General features: G+C 48.6%; 1 protein-coding gene across 1 annotated transcript in view; it reads right to left on the bottom strand.

Annotated features, from left to right (window-relative positions):
- Positions 1–1,234: 1,234 nt before the first annotated feature.
- Positions 1,235–19,548, bottom strand: part of LOC144722567 (endothelin-converting enzyme 2-like) — a 61,038-nt gene continuing 42,724 nt past the window's right edge. Inside the window, exons 12-18 of the mRNA XM_078600747.1 lie at positions 19,450–19,527; positions 16,961–17,064; positions 14,772–14,879; positions 9,837–9,904; positions 8,943–9,133; positions 5,868–5,963; positions 1,235–5,580 (exon numbers count right to left, since the gene is read on the bottom strand). Coding sequence (XP_078456873.1) covers positions 5,398–5,580; positions 5,868–5,963; positions 8,943–9,133; positions 9,837–9,904; positions 14,772–14,879; positions 16,961–17,064; positions 19,450–19,527 — 828 coding nt within the window. The 3' untranslated portion in view covers positions 1,235–5,397. The remainder of the gene's footprint in view (positions 5,581–5,867; positions 5,964–8,942; positions 9,134–9,836; positions 9,905–14,771; positions 14,880–16,960; positions 17,065–19,449; positions 19,528–19,548) is intronic.

The following is a 19,548-nucleotide window of genomic DNA, read 5'->3' as shown; positions in this document are numbered from 1 at the left end:
GACTTGGGCTTAGGTTAGCGGGGTTAGATGTTGTGTCTCCCTGTTAGCTGAGTAAAGGGGACGTTAACCCCTTAAGTACTGTGTGTACCCGCTACTGTACACAAGTTGGTGTTAATAAATAAGTGTGCCTCCGATCCCGTCGTCAAGCCTCCTGAATACTTACTACAAACGTACTACACTTGATTTTTGAAGGGGAGTTCACACGACTTTTTCTATGCCAATGACACCGCCTCCACCGATCATCGTCGCCAACAGATCGAGTCCCTCGTCAACTCAAGTCCCAAACCCATCCCTTTGGGGATCGCGCTGCCACCATCCGACGACAACACCAAGATCCGGGAGGAACGCTGCTGGCCAGCAGAGTGGAACAATACTGAATTATTAAAAAAAAAAAAGGCTTCAGGGTAAAAAGGCTTCAGGGTAAAGCCCTTTCTTATCATTCAACATCTCCAGAGTGGAACAAGGTGGACGTCCGGAATAAACCCAACTTTCAAGACCTCTTGGTTTGTGATATTCCTCAAAGACACCGGTGGAACCATCAACCGCATTAGAACATCAACAGGCCGCTGCACACATCTCCAAATAAAGATTCTTATTGTTTCATGAGCGGAATATTAAAAGACAAACCACAATCACAATGCGATTACAGCAATGCAACCCAAACTATGGCCCATACAGTAAAACCAACTGTGGTCTGTCCTCCTGCAACGGAGGAGGCATGGAAACACGACACGAACTCTCCCATGAAGCCCTCTTGTGGCGAGCAAAAATTGGCATTGGGATTTATCTCCCGAACATGTTGCTGTCATACGTAAGAATATCATTTTTGTATTACATTGACTGTTAAGTTGGAAATGGCTTTGGAAAGCCATCCAGTCATAAAGTTCAGTTTACAATTATCGTAATGACATAACCGCAATGCCGAAGCCGTCATAATAACCTGCACACACATCATGGCCAGGCCCGACGATGTGCGACGATTCTGCTTCTTCTGTGAGGTTGGGGACACTGTGGAGGCCTTGGGAGGCCGCTGGGCTGGCGGCTGGGTTGTACGGTGGGCAAGAGCATTCGGCCACTGGGGCAGCACCCGGCAGGTTGTACGAGACGAGAACCAGCAACTAAATAACCCCCCGTCGACTCCCCAACTCAAGGTCGATACGGAACCGTGACGAGGAGCAGTATGAACGGTGCACACTACCACGCTCCGACTCGCAACCATTCTCGCCAGCCAGGCTTCGTTCCGTAAGCAATCACCTTTATTTGTGGGTTACCATTAATCACGATTCTGCGCAGCATACATTACATACGTTTTCACAATCTCCAAAAGACCAACAAAATTCAACCAAACCATCTCATCTGGCAGAGCTCATCACCAATCTACACAGTATATGAGAAAAAAATACGTAATACCTCTTACTTTTACAACCACATACCATCAGCCCAATATCACATAGTTACTTTACACTTAAAACGATCAAATTAAGTGATAATTATTTACAATTGAATGCAAATCATATTTTGGGATGAATCGCAGGCACAGGATATTGAATCAAGAACGCACAACCCCCATAATTGGAAGGCATCGGAGTGTACAAAGGAGTGCCGGTTTCCACAAACCAAACCCTGACAAATTTGTTGTTGCCACCCGAACACATGCACATTTTTGACTCTGGGTCGAACCCAGAAAAGGTGGCACCCTATCTGTTACATTATTATTATTAGGAAACTTCACCTTCCAAACACCTATTGCGATTCATAATTTGATTTAGGCCACGTAATGATCCGGCCAATATTTTGTTGCGAAGCCCTCCACCGCACGACGTAGAGAACAACATTTAAATGCTATGAGTGCAAAAGTTTTAGTGCGCCACAACTGTTTCAGCTCACCGGTAAGTTGAACAATTCTCACGACAAAATCTAGCAGCAATTAGACACGTTTCGCAAGCATCCTCAATATCATTGCCTTCCTGATTTCGTGACCTGAGGATGCTTACGAATCCGATTATTGGCTGCAGAAGCCCACGGATAAGGTTAACGCACCCGCCCTGCCAACCCCTGATATGCATTTTGTAATCATGCGATGTGTTGGGGCCATCCCTACTGCTGGGCATCCAGGCCCAGTGGCAACGTGGTGGTTTGACCTTCTCTTCCACACTTCCAAAACATCTTGTAAATAGTGCAATTGACGGTTTACAATTATCGTTGCCGTCTAATAAGACATTTTTTACCACAACTTAAAAAACCGTTATATTTCGCAAATTCTAGGATCAATTGGCCACGCAATTCCACAAAAATCTGCGAAAAACGTGGAGTGCAGACGAGCGCAGTGGTGCGGGAGCAACTCCCCGGCCGGCGGCACGCATCACGGGGCCTCGTGGGATCACCCAAACGCTGGCGCTGCCGAGCCGATGCCACTTTTCCAGATTTTTTAATTGTTGCCAAGACATTTGACTGCAGGCTCTGGCTTCGTGACAGCTGTGAAAAACCAATTATACATGAATAGCAATGAAATACACAACCGCAATGTTGTAAGTTTCTCCACTCGAAACTAAATACAGGACAAATCTAACGTTTCTAGAGGAAAATACAATACACATGCAGAATATACAGTGTGGTATTTGCGAACTTATTATAGTGGCGTGTTGGGTCACCCCTACTGCAAATGTGCAATTGGTTAACGCACCTCGTCGAGAAGTGCCAACACAACTGTCTTGTACACTGCCCAACCAACCCTGCTCCAGGATTGACTCCATCACTTTTCACTGTCAATTGTAACACGTGTAGATTCTCATCGGCCTGTGTTATGGCTACGGGGATTGTAAAAAAAAGTTCAGAGAATGGGACACACCTATTATCCCTTATACACCGCAAATAAAGAAAAACACTTATATCAGCCTGAAGCCTTCAACAAGACAAAAATAGCACAGCAATCCCTCACCAACCGCAGACTTGCCAATCACGGAATTCGCGTACACATGTTTTATTATTAAGTGTATACCAATTGACCAACCGCGGCCTGGAAATGTGAGTATCCACGGGTAAGCACGGGGTCCCGCCACACGCATTTGCAGTGACATCACGGGATGTCACTGTACAGTGCCGGCCCGAGAGAGGCACGGCGTGCGATGTAACGACATCGCGGACGCCACGATGGTGTGGGTGTAATATCGGCTCTGGAAGGGGCTCGGTGAGTACTGGTTGATAGCTCTGGATGGCATCACGCTTGGCGTGCAGTGCCACCCCTACAGGACAGGGTGTGGGAGTGCCAGCCGTAGGAAAGGGGTTACTAAAGGCCATGGCACTCTGGCTGACCCGAGAGGACACGTGACCGGTGAAGTCTACAAAGGGGCCCCAAGTGGGGGCTAGGGGTGGTCACGTGATCGGAGTCCAGATCCTGCTCGAGGATTCTGGAAGGTGGTCGTGGCCAAGGGCGGAGGCAGCCACGACGCAGAGAATAGAAGCCGGGTCCCCCAGGGGGACCGGCGCTGTTCATCCTGAAGAAATCTACGCCAACGTTATACAGAGTCTCCGAGCTGTGGTCCGGTCCATAGCAGCAGTTACGTTGTAATTAGTGTAGTTAGCCTGGTGGTCACCACCATAGGTTGTTATTCTGTGAAGGGGCAGTTACCCCGCGTGTTGGTTTCAAATAAATGTGTTGCCTCCAAGAGTACGTCTGCGACTCAGTTGAACTCACGACACATTTACAAATGTCACGCGGTCGCGGTTCTCCGCGCCACAGCGCCACCCGTGGCGCTGCGTAGCTTGATCAGAGCTGTCCCTCTCTTTTGTTACACAGGACACTACAGTAGTTCCTCGGTTAACGTTCTTAATCCGTTCCACGAAAACTGCTCACCGAAATAACTGTGAATCGAATATGGAAATTACATGAGTCCGCAAGAGAGCTGTTTCTACTGCCAAAACAGAAATCGTATAATGTAAACAAAGCCAGTCGAGGACTTAACGCACATAAATAGGCGGCGTTGATTGGCTGAGGGCATGGCTCAGCCTCTTTTTTTTTTAAGCGCTCAGATTGGCCGAAATTGGCACACGCGTGCATAACGTTAATGTGCCGCTAATCGAAATGTTAACATCAGTCGAAACCATGGGGTCCTATCGGAGGCGAAACGTTACCCGAAAAACCGTTAACCGATGTCACTGTTAACCGAGGAACTGTAATTCTCGCAGAGCATAGACCGCGTCGCATCGCAACCGCATAAGTTGCTTGTTATTCACATTGATTTGCCTTGTTAAAGAAAAGAACCACAGCATTACTAATCCCGCCAATAGCACCAAGATAAACATATAAAATATAAGAAATAAAGATAAAAAGATAGGTTAATCACGATCGGTTCATAATTTGAAGGTTAATCGCTGTGTTGATTCATTGCCATTCGATCCATGTACCGAGTAATTCTATTGATGAGTGTAAAGTCACGTGACATGCCCCCTTTTTTGATTGGCTAATATCTGCATGATCGGTGATTCCGTCAGTCCATTCTCATTGTATCAAAGCGCCACATTGCCTGCCCCTGTACTTCACCAGCCGCGGATTTGCCTACCGTAGCCTTTTCCAGGAACCTAACCACCGTGTTTGGCGAGCGATTACAGTATTTAACTCTGCTCAAATGTCAGTAAAACATACTGGACATGAAAACTGACCCTGTTAGATCCCTGACTCGGTCAAATTAACTCAGCCCATCTTTCGCCCGGGGCTCTGAAATCGAGTACCACTTTGTGGGAAGACCCAGCAATGGTCGCACTGTGGAGATAAGGGACTCCGCTGTACGACAGCTCCACTGGCTCAAGGGCCACCGATCGCGAGAGCAGGAAGACTCTCTAATGCGACCCCAAGACAGGTAGAGCATTAGTACCTCGTTCAGGAAACGCTTTGGATGCCCGCACACATCGGAAGCGTTAAAATATCTGCAAAGCACAGAATTAACGACTGCCGGGTAGACGCCGGAATTACGGGAGGCTGCGGGAGCGCACGCACGTGACAACCATGCGAGTTCATGAACACAAAGACCCGGAAAGAAAAACACCACGGGCAGCCACAACAAACGTGGCAACAGATTGGGATTCTAAAATCACCCAAATCGGGATTGCGCGTGGCGACCATCGCCCCCTTCTGCGTTTATGCCCACAAGCGCGTTGAGACGAGGCATAAAGCGCTCTGAGACCTTGATGTACAGGGCGCCAAATAAAAAACACTTCCCGTTTATTATGAAAACTGCCGAGCGTGCCCCCACGAGACCCCCCACGAGGCCGCCGGTGTGTCTGGACCTCGCTGAAGTGACCCTCTCCCCGCCACGTGTCAAGCCACAGCCCACGGATGCTGTGCACTCGTTCGTGTTGGGCCTGCGGGGCGAGGTGGGTCCCACCATCCCCGGCTCCTCGTCACCATATGCGGCACTTCTCTTCGGGGTTCATGGCAGCTCCCATGGGGCAGGTGAAGGCCTCGGCAAATGCCGGCGAGTTGGAGACCATGCCACGGACACGCACAGCCGCTGGGCTGTGCGAATCGCTTAGCGCGTCCTCGATCTCCACTTCCGCCGATTCCTTTTCCATCGAGCACCAGAGCTGAGGATGTAAGTCGTGCCGACAGGGACCGTGCAGGTTAGCTAATATCGAACTGCTCTCCGTCATTGTGTCTCAGCAGCAGACTTGCTTAAACCAATGCTGAATTGCCAGATGTTTAAAGGCAAGGACCCTCTCTGTAAATAGGGGTACAACAATACTCGGCTGTTTGATGTGGAGATACAGATGTGGGGAAGGTGGATTGTCGGCTTATTTAGACACTTAGGTTCAGCGGTGATCGTAGTGAACACGTTAGGGACGGTTGACGATGTGGGTTCTCTGTCACTCACCTGAGCAAACCAAACGAAGAACGCCTGCTTGTTGGTGAGGTTTAGGTAGGGGAGGGGCTCTTCCTTGCCATGCTGCTCTTCCCAGCGTGCATAGGCCTGACACAGCACAGATGCAAAGCGCAGGAAGATAACAACAGTGAGACCTAACATAGATATTGCAATCGTGGTGGAGCGACCATGATGAAACAAACTATCAAACCATTTTTATTTATTTTACCAGGTAATGCCCACTGAGCTATGTAGCTCTTTTTCAGAAGCGACATGGCTATCACAAATGATCGCTCAATAAAGTGGCTTATCGTGTGGAAATGTATAGCAGCCAAATAATGTAAATGCATGTCGATTCAAAATGTGGAGGAATAAACCAGAGGACACGGAGAAAAATCTACGCGACCACGGGGAGAGAAAACATACAAATTCCAAATATAGAACAGGCTTCATGGTCGGGATGGAACCCACGAACTCCTGCATACCAGGCGAGGGAGTTAACATCTCGCAACTGCGGCGCGTGACAGAAAAACATTGTTTGGATAATAAGTGTAGAGAGATGCACGCCAGCAATGACTCCGAGATAAACGGGAACACGACGGGCGGGGCACAGTCACAGATCGGAGAACGTCAAATCGACTGTTGGAACATGGGATGAACTTGGGCAGGAAGCATCACTTGAGGGCCGTGGGCTGCTGGATGAGACTGGAGACAGAATGGCAGCCCAAGGAGGACTCGTGCCCCGAAGTGGAAGGCCACCGTGGACAGAGGAGCAGGGTTATCGCACGAGACCACGAGGACGCGTTCATCCAGCAGTGGATTGAACATAGCTGTTAACAGTGACGTAAAGAAGATCGTAGCAAATAGTTATTGCCTTACATTCAAACTTGAAACTACACATATGTATTTATTCTGCTCGTTTACCCAGGAAAGTCTCATTGAGTCTCAAGACTCCTTTTCAAGAGGATCCTGCCAGCTTTTCACATTAGGGGGGGGGGGGTACGGGGGGGGGCGGGCAGCGACGTTGCTACGTGCCATCCCAATTTAGTAAATTGCATGGATCGCAGTATTGGGATGATTGTTCAATACTGGTGACATTGTGTGGTCTCCAGGGACCCCAGAGAACCCAGAGGAAACCCACGTACTACGAGGAGGGGGGGGGGAACGACATAAAAGTGCCACACAGAAAAGCGCCAGAGTCGGGAATCGAACCCAAGCACTTCTTGTCGTTGCGAGGTAAGAGTGTTACCACTGTGCCGGCACCCTCCCATACATTGGAGGTAAATTAACATCTTTGACCTCCAAAAATATCAGCTGGCTATTAAATACTTGACACGCCTGATTTGTCTCACTGAAATACACCCACTTTGTAGATTACTGTCGTGATTTTTTTTTTCTTTCGCCGTGACAAGAGGCTTTGTAAACCAAACCAGCTTTGGGATTTGCTCTGCCGAGCAAATGCCGCCGCTGCGCCGCGTGGAGACCTCCACTTTTCCCTGGAGGAGCTCACTCTACACAGCAGTGGAACTCCATTTTTCTTGATACAGTCACATTCACACATCGCTGTACGTTTACTCCAAAGCAAGGAAAAGATTATACAAACATCGTCTTGTCAAGCACACTGAGGAGAGGCTTGCGGATCCCAAATGTGGTTTCAGGTAAGTGCGGTCCTGCACAGACACCATATTCTCTGTCCATATGCTACAGCACAGGTGTAGGGATTTCCACTAGGACCTACATATCTACTTTATTGACGTGGTCAAGGCCTATGATACCATCAAAAGGGCACGACTCTGGGTTGTTCTTCATGCTTTTGGAGTCCCTGACTCTCTGCTCACAATAATTAAGGACCTTCATATGATGGTGGGCAGGTCCAGGTAAAGCTACACGGCCAAAAGTCAGAGCCATTCCCTGTTCACCTTTGGGTGCGACAGGGGTTTCTGCTGGCTCCTACATCATTCAACATATTTTTCGACTACATATTTCGAAAAGCCTTCCATAACTGTACCGAAGGAATTTCCATTTAACAGACACAATGGGAAGCCGACTGATACCTGGGTGCGGTCAAGGGATGGCTCCCTATTGGTTAACCATGGTATGTATGCTGTTAATTGCTGTTCACTCAGAAGAGTTGGAGGCACTACTGCTGAACCTGGAGTGTGCCACCATCAGCCCCACCAAAACTAAGCACCTACCTGGGTATTTTGTGTCATCAAACACTCCACCCCCTCAACATCCTATTGGTAATGGAGCAGTTGTGGAGATTGGAGAGGTTTCCATACCTGGGCAGTGTCCTTATGACGAGCTCAGGTTTGACAGAGGTCTCACCCCAAATCAGTTGAACGACATTATATTTTCATAAACTGCCTAACGCTATGTGGAAACTACCTGGTATGTCACTCCACATGAAACCCCAGGTCTTCTCGGCCATGGTTATGCCCTCCCTTCTCTATGCTTGCAAAACGTGGACCCCCCCTGATGGAACATCTGTGCTAGTTAGAAACATTCAGACTGGCCTGCCTACAATCAAGCCTGGGTTTAACTAGGCTAGATTCTGTGAGGAACTCACAAATCCTTGAAAGATCTGGGTGCCTTCCCATCGGCGAGCTCCTAAGGTCGGCAAGGCTGCATTGGCTGGGGCATGTAACCCACATGCACAGCCACCACATCCCCAAACAGCTTTTGTTTGGCTGGAATAGGGGGGGGGTTAAATGTGCGGGGCATGGGCTAGAGAAGAGATGTACTGAAGTGGTACGAGAGGGTATGGAGCTGAGTGTACTTGCCGATGACCGGCACCAGCGGTGTCAATATCAGCCTCTTTGGAGGAAGCTCATGAAGGACGCTGCTACTGGGCAGTTAGAGGCAGTCGCCCTCCAGCAACAACGGAGGGCAGAGAAGCGACGTTCACAACAATGAGCGGAGTGCTGGGAGGCTAAAACACAGCAAGTTAGCACATAGCCTGGCATCAAGTGCCGTGGTACCGTCACCGCCACTTTGTGGTGAATAGTGGCTGTTGTGTTGCTGTTTTGTATGTGTGCGTACGTGTGCATGTGTGCGTGCATGTGGAAGAGAAGCTCTCTGGCTCACGAGAAGTGCAGTGTGCAGGCCGCCGTTGTCCGCGATGTTTTCCCCCAGGGTCTGCGTTCCGTTGATGCGCCTCTCCTTCCACGTGTAGTTGCTGTACTGCACCTCCATGCAGTGCGTTCGCAATTTAAACTCATTGTGCGTCGCGTTCTCCCACCAGTTTTCCTGTTTGCCTTCCACGTTGTACTCGCTCCCTGCGTCGATCACAGGGAAACACACCCGGGTCATGGTGTGGGAAGTGGCATAAGACAAAGATCCCCTGTATAGCATTAACAGACTGTTGGGTCAAGTGCTGTTAGCGAGCACCTATGAAGGCCAGCGCGATGGGTGGCCACTACCACGCCCGACCGCCTTTGTCTCTATCTCTCTCTCCCCCTCCCAGTGATGCGATGTTCACACATCGTACCAGGTACTCATTTTGAGGCTGATTTGACCAAGGAGAGGCCCAGGACTAATTCCGACAATCTTAACTGGTGTTGGCTGTGAGCAGGGATCAAACTGGTACGATCGGGTTCATAGCGGAGCGCACTAACCATGAGTCACATGGCACTAGCACGGATTTAGTTTGGAGGATTTTCTTTTAATAAGCAATGTTCTTGATTAAATTGGTTCTCCTGATCCTAAATAAAAGCACCCAGTGTTAAGCCACGTGGAGTCTGCCTGAGTTTCTTAAAAGGTTGTAGGTCAAGGCTAGAATATATTCCTAAGTTTACAACGGGGCTGAGAGAAGCCATATACGAGCAGTCATAAACAGAGTTTACCGTGGCCAGCAATCACATTCCCACGCTTATCCAGGCAATGCAAGGGGGTGACGGGGGGGTGGGGGCCCAGCGGTGGCACGGTGACCGTCGGGATTGCTGGGCCCTGCCCGTACCTAGCAGAGCGCCGGGGCCTTACCTTTGTTGTCAAATCCGTGACACAGCTCATGTCCGATGACCGTTCCAATCCCAGCGTATTTCAGGAACCTGAAGGGGAAACACGAGCACGCGGGAGTGACAACCCATATGAACCCATAGCCACCCTCCTGGGAGAGCCAACGTAACTCCGCACCATTCCATATTTTGTAACGCCACACATTTGTTACCGTAGTTACTAGTGCTTGTATATTTCCACGTGCAGGAAAGTGTTACAGATTATAATTTGTTATTAAGCTTGTTTACGCAGAATAGCCTCGCTGAGTTTTATGACTCGTGTTTAGGAGGGTCCTGCCAAATTCATGCAGTTGGGGACAATTATTGGTCTGCGTATTCCTATTGAGAAATTTGTGGTGTAATATTTAAAATTTGGCACATCGTTTGGCCTGTGACACTGACACACAATGGCCTACTTGTGCAAATGATGTCGCAGGATCTTTAATATCCACTGTGAGGCAGACGCCGCGTTAATACCACACCGCGGTATTAATGCCACGGTGGCAAATTGCTAATTCCGTCACCGGGTATGGAGGAGGTTGTGGGTTTGATCCCGACCCTGACGCCTGTATATTTAGAGTTTGCATGTTCTCCCTGTGGTCGTGTGGATTTTCTTCCGGGTCCTGTTTTTTCCCCTCTACATTAATAATCAATATGCGTTTAGAGTACATCGCTGCTGTAAATTTCCACACGATGATCAGCCACTTCATTGTGAGCTCTCATTTGTGGGCCAGGTCGCTTCCTAAAGAAGGAGCTATATAGCTCAGTGGGCGTTACGTGGCGAAATCGTTTTAGTTGAATGAGGGTGGCTGCTGGATTCGAACCGTGGACCCTTTGCACCTCCATGGAAGAAGACGTGCAGAGAATAACGACGGAGAGAGAACGTGGAGTCCCTCGCTATGCGGAACAGAGACACGAGAGCGCTGGCAATGTGCATCCAGCGGTGCCACTCAGGATGCAGGTGAACTGCTGAAGAGCGGGGCGGTGTGGGGTTTGTACTTGATCTGACCAAGGCCCCGATCCTATTGAGTAGAGTTTATCAAGGCTACTTTAAAAAAGTAAACGTAGTCAAATAAAGAGATCCGTTAGTTTTCGTGCAGTGGGTGTACTCAAGTCACAACACCTTCTTCTCTTCCTGATGCCTCCCTCGCACTTGGCCACTTTGGAATTCCCTCCTCCCATCGTTGTCTCCGTTTCTCCAGCCCTCCTAAAAACCTGGCTCAAATCAAGACACCCGTTGCACCCTTATCCACTTCAAATGTGACCGTGCCATTTTGTTGGTGTGGCCACTTGACGTTTTGAATCTCTGGACCTGTGCTCTGCAACGGTGGTGTTAAAAACTCCGTGAAGAGGGTAAGAACAGTGTCATGGACACAAGGCAGCTATGGGTACCAGCTGCTGCTGGTCCCGTACGGGACAGGTTCTGTAATTGGTGTAAACGTAACTACCCCTATGTAACACCGTGTAACACTATGTAACACCGTGTAACACTATGTAACACCGTGTAACACTATGTAACACCGTGTAGCACTGTGTAGCACTGTGTAACACTGTGTAGCATTGTGTAACACTGTGTAACACCGTGTCACACTGTGTAACCCCCTTACACACGAGGCTATTGAAGATCCCAACCCGACGACTTGACCCGACCCACCGAGTGTTACCCACAATGACGACCCTTGACCGTATGCACGCTGCCCTTTTATCCCCCGAGCGGGGCCTTCCCCCCGCCCTCTGGCTACGCTCTCCTTCGGGCACCCCCCAGCAGGCTCGCTCCCCTGATTACCCGAATGACGGGATGTACCGGGGTTTCACGAGGCTCGCTCCCCTGATTACCCGAATGACGGGATGTACCGGGGTTTCACGAGGCTCGCTCCCCTGATTACCCAAATGACGGGATATATCGGCATCGCACATGTAAAACAATCCACTGGCCAGCAGCCTTCAACCCAGCGAACCGACCGCGTCCCGTGGCGCCACGTCACGCTCGCTCACCAAGGCCCTGGAATCCCCACAATAGCTCTCAAGTAACTTATTTCATGGTCAATGGACATGGGGCAAATTCCCTCTGCTGTTTTAGTTGTGTTGATAAAACCACAAATACAGAGATCCCCCTGTATAGCCTTTCGCAGACTGTTGGATCAGGTGCTGCTTGTAAGCACCTATGAAGGCCAGCACAGCACACGAGGGGGGTTGGGTGGTCAGAACCACATCCGGTTGCCTTCGTGTCCCCAGTGCTGATGGGTACATACAGTACCAGGGCATTCATTTATTGCTGACATGACCTACGGGAGGCCCAGGGTCGTTTCACGGTTATTCGTCGTGAGCCGGAATCAAAGCCGGGGTCGCCGAGTTCCTAGCGCAGCATGCTAAACACTGCGCTGCCCACCGTCCCCCCACCACTGTGCGATAAACCACTCTCACGTGCACGCCCTACGCCTCGTCCCTCTTGTCCTCCGCATACCGGCTGTGGCATTGGCATCCGGATTTCGGAGTCTCGGATATTTCCCATAATTTAAAATGGATCTGTTGCTTTCTACAGAACAAAAAAAATCCATTTAAGATTTTTCGGTCGAAAACTTCGGAGGAGGATGTCACGGACACCTCTACCGCAAACTCAAACCAGGAAATAACGGGCGTTGACAACTGCATGACAAAACTACTCGTTAGATTGAGAGTTAGCGATACTGACGTTGCTGCCAATGAGTGCTGCGAAAGTAAATTTGAGAACGCAGCAAAACGACTGCAACTTCAAACGCCACACAGACAACCGCAGGTGCTGGTGACCTTTGGACCCAGGCAGAAACGGCCTCATTCCATCACCCACTATGCTGACTCGGCACTCTCCACGAGCTTTGGGCAGGATGCCACAAGAAAGACCGCTTTACGACGGCTTTACTGCCGTAGAGAGGGCCCAGGGTTCTGCTTTGCTGCCCGTATAGACACTCGTTCACAGCACTCACAGGGAACTCTTCACTGTGATGCAATCACTGCAATAAATGTGCTTCAATACGAGAGGCATGCTTTTGTTTGCATATAGTAAAAATGATTGAAAAAAACTATGACTCAATAATAAAAGTCTATCAAGAGATGATAGGATATTCTCCGAAGCTGTGTTGGTGCAAGAGGTACTGTACACCAACCACCGTACTTGCCTCCTCTCCTATTATAACTTTGACGGTGCTGTTTGTTACTGGCTGATGGATGTTAGGGGCCTGTACTCAGCAACTGCGCGTGTTTCTGTTGAGTTTCCCATTGCTGAAGTCGCGTGTGTGTGTGCCTGTTCAACTCTTTCCCGTGCTGCGGTGAAGTGTTTGTATTTCCCCGTGCCAAATGTGCCAACTGGCACTAATGGATCGCCGGGAGGGCCCCTGCCATCTCACTTGACCCAAAAACTCCCGCACACCTGACCCTGGCCTCCAGCCAGAGCCTCTGACACTTCCAAGGTGACGTCAGCCGGCGGTGACATCACCTTTGTGGTGAATGGCGGCCGTCGTATTTCTGTCTCTGCGTGGCTCTGTCTGGATTTACTCCAGCCTGTTTAATTGTGCCCTTGTGTTTCTTACCTTCGTCTCTGTGTGACTTGTTTATGTCTGTTTCTCGCTCTATGATTAACTTCTCCACGTCTATGTTTAACTGCGATGCCCCTCTCCTTGGCGTTTACCCTCCGTGCTTTTAAACCTCCGTGCGTTTAGCCTGTGTGTGCATCGCCACTGCTCGGGTTTCTGGGACGACGTCAACGTGCGTTGCTTTCCATTAATCTCCACATTTTTCTATTTCCTCGCTGCTCTTCTCCGTCTGATCCTCGACGGCATCTCTCGTACCCCTCTCTATGCCGAGCTTCTCTTCATCTTCACGTTAAATCTCACGCTCATCGCCGTCATCAGGAGCCATGACCAAACTACCTGCGATGTTGCGGTGCCTCAAATCGTCTCGCTGTGCAGATGAGCTACTCTGCGTGGTTATCTTCTTGAGCTCGTTCCCTCGTGTTGTTGCTATTCTGTCACCAGTCTCGTCCATCGACCATCAACTTTCATTGCCATCTATGACAGATGCCGGCTAACGGAGCACTCCGGATGGTTAAGTGCCAGATAACAAAGCTTTTGCCCTCTTGTTATTAACAGTCTGCACAACAACGCTTCACGATTTTTTTTCCATTGAGGGTTCATTCCACAATGAACATTTTCACTTCTCTTGGGCGGTGACGCTGCCCAGCGGTGGGTAGCACGTTTGCCGCTTGTTATAGACGTTCACGGTTCGAATCCAGCGGCCACCCCGGTCAACATTGCGGTGTGTGTTGACCGTAACAATGCAACGCGCCGTCTGCTTTATGGTGGACGTTAAAGATCCCGCTACATCATTCGCAAGAGTAGGCCATTTGTGTGCCCGCGTTCAGGTCTAAATTTGGTACATTTGAAAATGACCCTGCAAATTACTCAATTGAGATGACACACGATTAAAAACGATTAAACTAAAACTATCTAAAAAATATTTTAGAAGGTAAGGCCCACTGAACTATAGAGAGCTCTTTTTCAGAAGCGACCTGGCCACAACAAAGTGGCTTACCACCTTGTGGGAATCTATAGCAGCTAAATACTCTAAACGCATGTTTCTAAACGTCAAGGGACCTGGATAAAAATCCATGCAACCAGCAGGTACAACATGCAAAATACAAATATACAGGTGTCAGGTCAGGATAGGGATCAAACCCACGACCTCCTGTATACCAGGTGAGGTGGTTAACATCTCGCCACCATGGCACACAGCAGCAATCATCGCCCCCACTGGCAGACTGATGCCCCAAGTCACTATTACAAACGAGACTCATTCATCCTGGTCTCTTGAGATCCCACCTCGTTACACTCAAAGCTCTCTAGGCTTCGTTTAATGGACAGCAGTGGACGTGCAACAGCGGCCGTACGTGGGGTAGACATCTTGGTAAAAGGGCTCCTGCATGATGCCGGCTGGAATGTACATCGTGTTGAGGCTCTCATAGTAGTAGAAGGCATCCACGGTCTGCGGTGGGGCCCTGTGTGAAACAAACACAGCCATCAGCAACGCGACCTCACGAGACACCCGCTAACTAATAGGGGTTTTCCCCTTTTTTCTGGCAACAAAACTGACACCTTTTACAAGGAATCATGTTTACATCAACCACAATACTTGCAGTCAAAATGCAAACAAAAAACAATACTCTGATAATTTATGAATTGTCCTTGAAACTCATTGGTCCACACCAGAGACAGCTTTCCTTAGAGCCTAGTCTCATATGGTGTTCGACCAGATGACGCCAAAAGTTTCAAGGACAATGCATAAATTATCAAAGTATTGTTTTTTGTTTGCATTTTGACTTCAAGTATTGTGGTTAATGTAAACATGGTTCCTTGTAAAAGGTGTCAGTTTTGTTGCCAGAAAAAAGGGGAAAACCCCTATTAGTATATTTTGGTACTGGCAAAGGAGGCCTCATAATGAGACAGCCGCTGCTTGGCGGCTTTCCTCGCGGCCATTTCCCAAATTGTTGTTCACGAGCGAGAGAGAGGAGGACGTACGCCCATTGTGGCTCGATTATGTTGCAGGCCAGGACTCCTACGTTTCCATTTCAACCCCCCCTGGCAATACACGCGACGCGATTCGCAGCTACGTCTCTGTCATTACCCCCTGGCGGGGTAGTGGCAGGTCGTTAAACCCTTCTCACATTCCACAGCTGTGGAACTGCGCAACGAAACATTCGTACTGAATTAGTTGGCATGGAATTGAAAACCAGGATATCTACTTTCATGCAAGCATTGTTGGTTCCGTTTTAGTTTGGATCCCAAAATATTGGGCGAGCCCATTTATTTTATAATTCAAATGATTCTGATCTTACGTCACCACAACTAAACACACACATATTCTGAAAGATTGAGGACAAGAGGGATGCTAATGGCATGTTTAAATGAAAACAACATTTGCAACATCTTATGAGATTAAGAAAATTGTGTGCGGTAAGGCAGTCTGCCGCCAAACGTAAGCCGACATTAGTTTATATAAATGCTTCTGAATTATTCATTACTTTTTTTTCCACCAAAATTAAGAGCAGAATGTAACTTTCTAACAAAACGTCGCCGTGTGTCGATGCTGAATTCAGTCATGGAACATCCCGAGCCACCGGTGAGGAGCAGCTTTGTCGGTCAGAATGTGATCAACGCGTTGGCAACGTGCGAACAAGACATCTGTGTCAACGTGACGATCTTGTCGGGCGGTGGAGAGTTGATGACAAGAATGATGGCATTAAACTACCACCACGTGGCCAAACCCAAGCACCAATACCGATCATTAAAATGCCATCTTTCACATTTTTAGACATAAAACTCATGACATTGATAATTAAAGCCCTGTTGAGAATGTTAATAGTACTTTTATTACCCATCTGTAATGCTTATCCATTTTGTAATGCTTTGAAACATGTTACTAAAACACATTTAATATTCTGCTGTTATGATTTGTGAGTGTCTCACAGTTGCTAAGCACAGGCACCAAGGCCAGCAATGTACAGCACCATAATAAATCTTGACTTAAAGCTTTCGTGATTGCAGGAATTCATATTCTTTGGGTCTTTCGGTAAAGTCACGTAGATAGGTTCAAAGAAAATAACAAAAAACTACGACATTTCCATCGCATCTTCAGGAAAAGGGGGGTTAGCTTCCAAAGGCAAACTGTTTATAAGGGTTTGAAATGGGCATAGCCCAAATGTCAGTAGCCAATGACAATGCGAGTGGTGGGCAGCCAACCCGATGGTGGTCGGTTTATCATGTTAATGGCAAATAGTCAGGAATGTGAGCGACTCGATCAAATGAGCCTGCTTGTCTCATCTGGATGAGTGTGTAGTTGTGACCTGCGGTGTGGTGGGTGGGTGAGTGGGTGGATGAGTGGGTGGATGAGTGGGTGGATGAGTGGGTGGGTGTGTAGTAGTGATGAGGACGCGACTCACCACCGGTGAGCAAGTGACTGGAGTGAACCAGTGAGTTCACTCCTCAATAACACAAGTAGCTACCATCTTAGGTGCACCAAAACATATTTTAGTCATGCATATGCAGAACATTAAGAATAATTGTCAAAATCTGTACATACCTCCATTTCATCTTGTCGGTCCACATGGTTCGTATGGTCCTTATGGATGTGTAATTGTAGAAATTGACCATGGTTTCAAAGAATCTGCCTTCAACAACCTTGAACTGTTTTCAGAAAGGAAACACGCGCACTGTGCATCAGGGCCGGCAGCGGTGAGTGGCATTTAGGTGGCCCAGTGGCAGCGCCTTCACCGCTCGTTGCAGAGGTTCACGGTTGGAGCCCGGCGGTTGTCCTGGTTATTGCTGTGGTGTGGCATTGACCGTGAAAATACTACGCACCATCTTCTTCACCCACAGTGGATGGTTAAGATCCCGTGAAGTATTTCACTTACAGTAGACAGTTAAGATCCCTTGACGTTATTCACTCACAGTAGACAGTTAAGATCCCGTGACATTATTCACTCACAGTAGACAGTTAAGATCCCTTGACGTTATTCACTCACAGTAGACAGTTAAGATCCCGTGACATTATTCACTCACAGTAGACAGCTAAGATCCCGTGACATTATTCACTCACAGTAGACAGTTAAGATCCCGTGACATTATTCACTCACAGTAGACAGTTAAGATCCCGTGACATTATTCACTCACAGTAGACAGTTAAGATCCCTTGACGTTATTCACTCACAGTAGACAGTTAAGATCCCGTGACATTATTCACTCACAGTAGACAGTTAAGATCCCTTGACGTTATTCACTCACAGTAGACAGTTAAGATCCCGTGACATTATTCACTCACAGTAGACAGCTAAGATCCCGTGACATTATTCACTCACAGTAGACAGTTAAGATCCCGTGACATTATTCACTCACAGTAGACAGTTAAGATCCCGTGACGTTATTCACTCACAGTAGACAGTTAAGATCCCGTGACATTATTCACTCACAGTAGACAGTTAAGATCCCGTTACATTATTCACTCACAGTAGACAGTTAAGATCCCATGATGTCATTCCCAAGAGCAAGCCCTCGTGTGTGGCGGTCACGGCTCAAACTTTGCAATGTTTGAAAAATGACGGCCGCAAATCGCTCTATTGGGACACTCAGCAACCATCGTCCTCCTGCTGCGACAACTTGGCCGGGCCCTCCTGAAAACGAGTCATGAGACCCATTGAGGCTTTCATTGGGTAAAACGAGCATGATGATGATGGTGGCCATCATAATTAAAATGAAGAGGGGACAGTTTTCCTGTGCGAGGACGACTCAGGGAGCGCACAAGCTGTGGAGTCGCAGGAAGATGAGGTTTTCTGCGCCCCAGTGCAATGAGCAGGGGTTGCACACACAATGTTTTAGTGGTAGGTAGACCGCATGACAAAAACCCACAACAACTCGAAGGTTTAACGTGCACAAACAAATCGTTAATTATGAACAGCTAAAACGCATTGGCAGTGAAACCTATTGAAGATGAACTGTAGGGGAGCTAACGTTAATCATCAGAATGTAATAATGCTTAATTATTACATTCTGGTGACATTTAGAAGCCAAGTACATCTAATAATAAACTAAAGAATTACAATTTGACAGTTACAATTTAATAATGCAAAAGCATCGCGAGAGTACAATTTAAGTCACCATCACCGTCAGGTAGAGGGAGAAGGCCGAGGCTAAATCGATTTTGTGTCAGGCCTCCAAAATGATTCCCTTTGTAAAGTAACTGCCAAGCGGCCCGACTCTCACCTGTTTGACTATAGCGCGTGACCAGGGCGCGTGACCACGGCTCGTGACCACGGCTCGTGACCACGGATCGTGACCACGGCGCGTGACTACGGTTGTGTGACCACGGCTCGTGACCACGGATCGTGACTACGGTTGTGTGACCACGGATCGTGACCACGGATCGTGACCACGGATCGTGACTACGGTTGTGTGACCACGGCTCGTGACCACGGATCGTGACCACGGATCGTGACTACGGTTGTGTGACCACGGATCGTGACCACGGATCGTGACCACGGATCGTGACTACGGTTGTGTGACCACGGCTCATGACCACGGATCGTGACCACGGATCGTGACTACGGTTGTGTGACCACGGATCGTGACCACGGATCGTGACCACGGCTCGTGACCACGGATCGTGACCACGGATCGTGACCACGGCGCGTGACTACGGTTGTGTGACCACGGATCGTGACCACGGATCGTGACCACGGATCGTGACCACGGATCGTGACCACAGTTGTGTGACCACGGCGCGTGACCACGGCGCTTGACTACGGTTGTGTGACCACGGCGCGTGACCACGGCTGGGCAGTCGTCGCGCACCCAGCTTCATCAGTGTACAAACGGCACACCAACCGGAGCCCGGAGTTATTGATTTATTTACGCATTTGCTTATTTATTTAGCAAAGCCTTCTGGCTTACCCTAACTTCTGGCTAACTCGAGTCTGGCTTTGAGAGGTTTTACTGGACTATAGAACAAATGACTTTCAAAGCAATCAATAGTACGATGTGAAGATCACAACTGCCAGGAGCTTCCCCCATACGCACATCTTGGTAGATATCATCCACATTCGAGACATCTTCCATGTAGTCATCCTCACCAACCGCAGACTGGATGTTTTTTGCCTGAAACAAAACGGACACATG

The sequence above is a fragment of the Lampetra planeri genome, chromosome 15 (genome assembly GCF_965212315.1).
Source record: "Lampetra planeri chromosome 15, kcLamPlan1.2.h2, whole genome shotgun sequence".
Lineage (NCBI taxonomy): Eukaryota > Metazoa > Chordata > Hyperoartia > Petromyzontiformes > Petromyzontidae > Lampetra > Lampetra planeri.
This window is presented reverse-complemented; position numbering and strand designations above follow the sequence as displayed.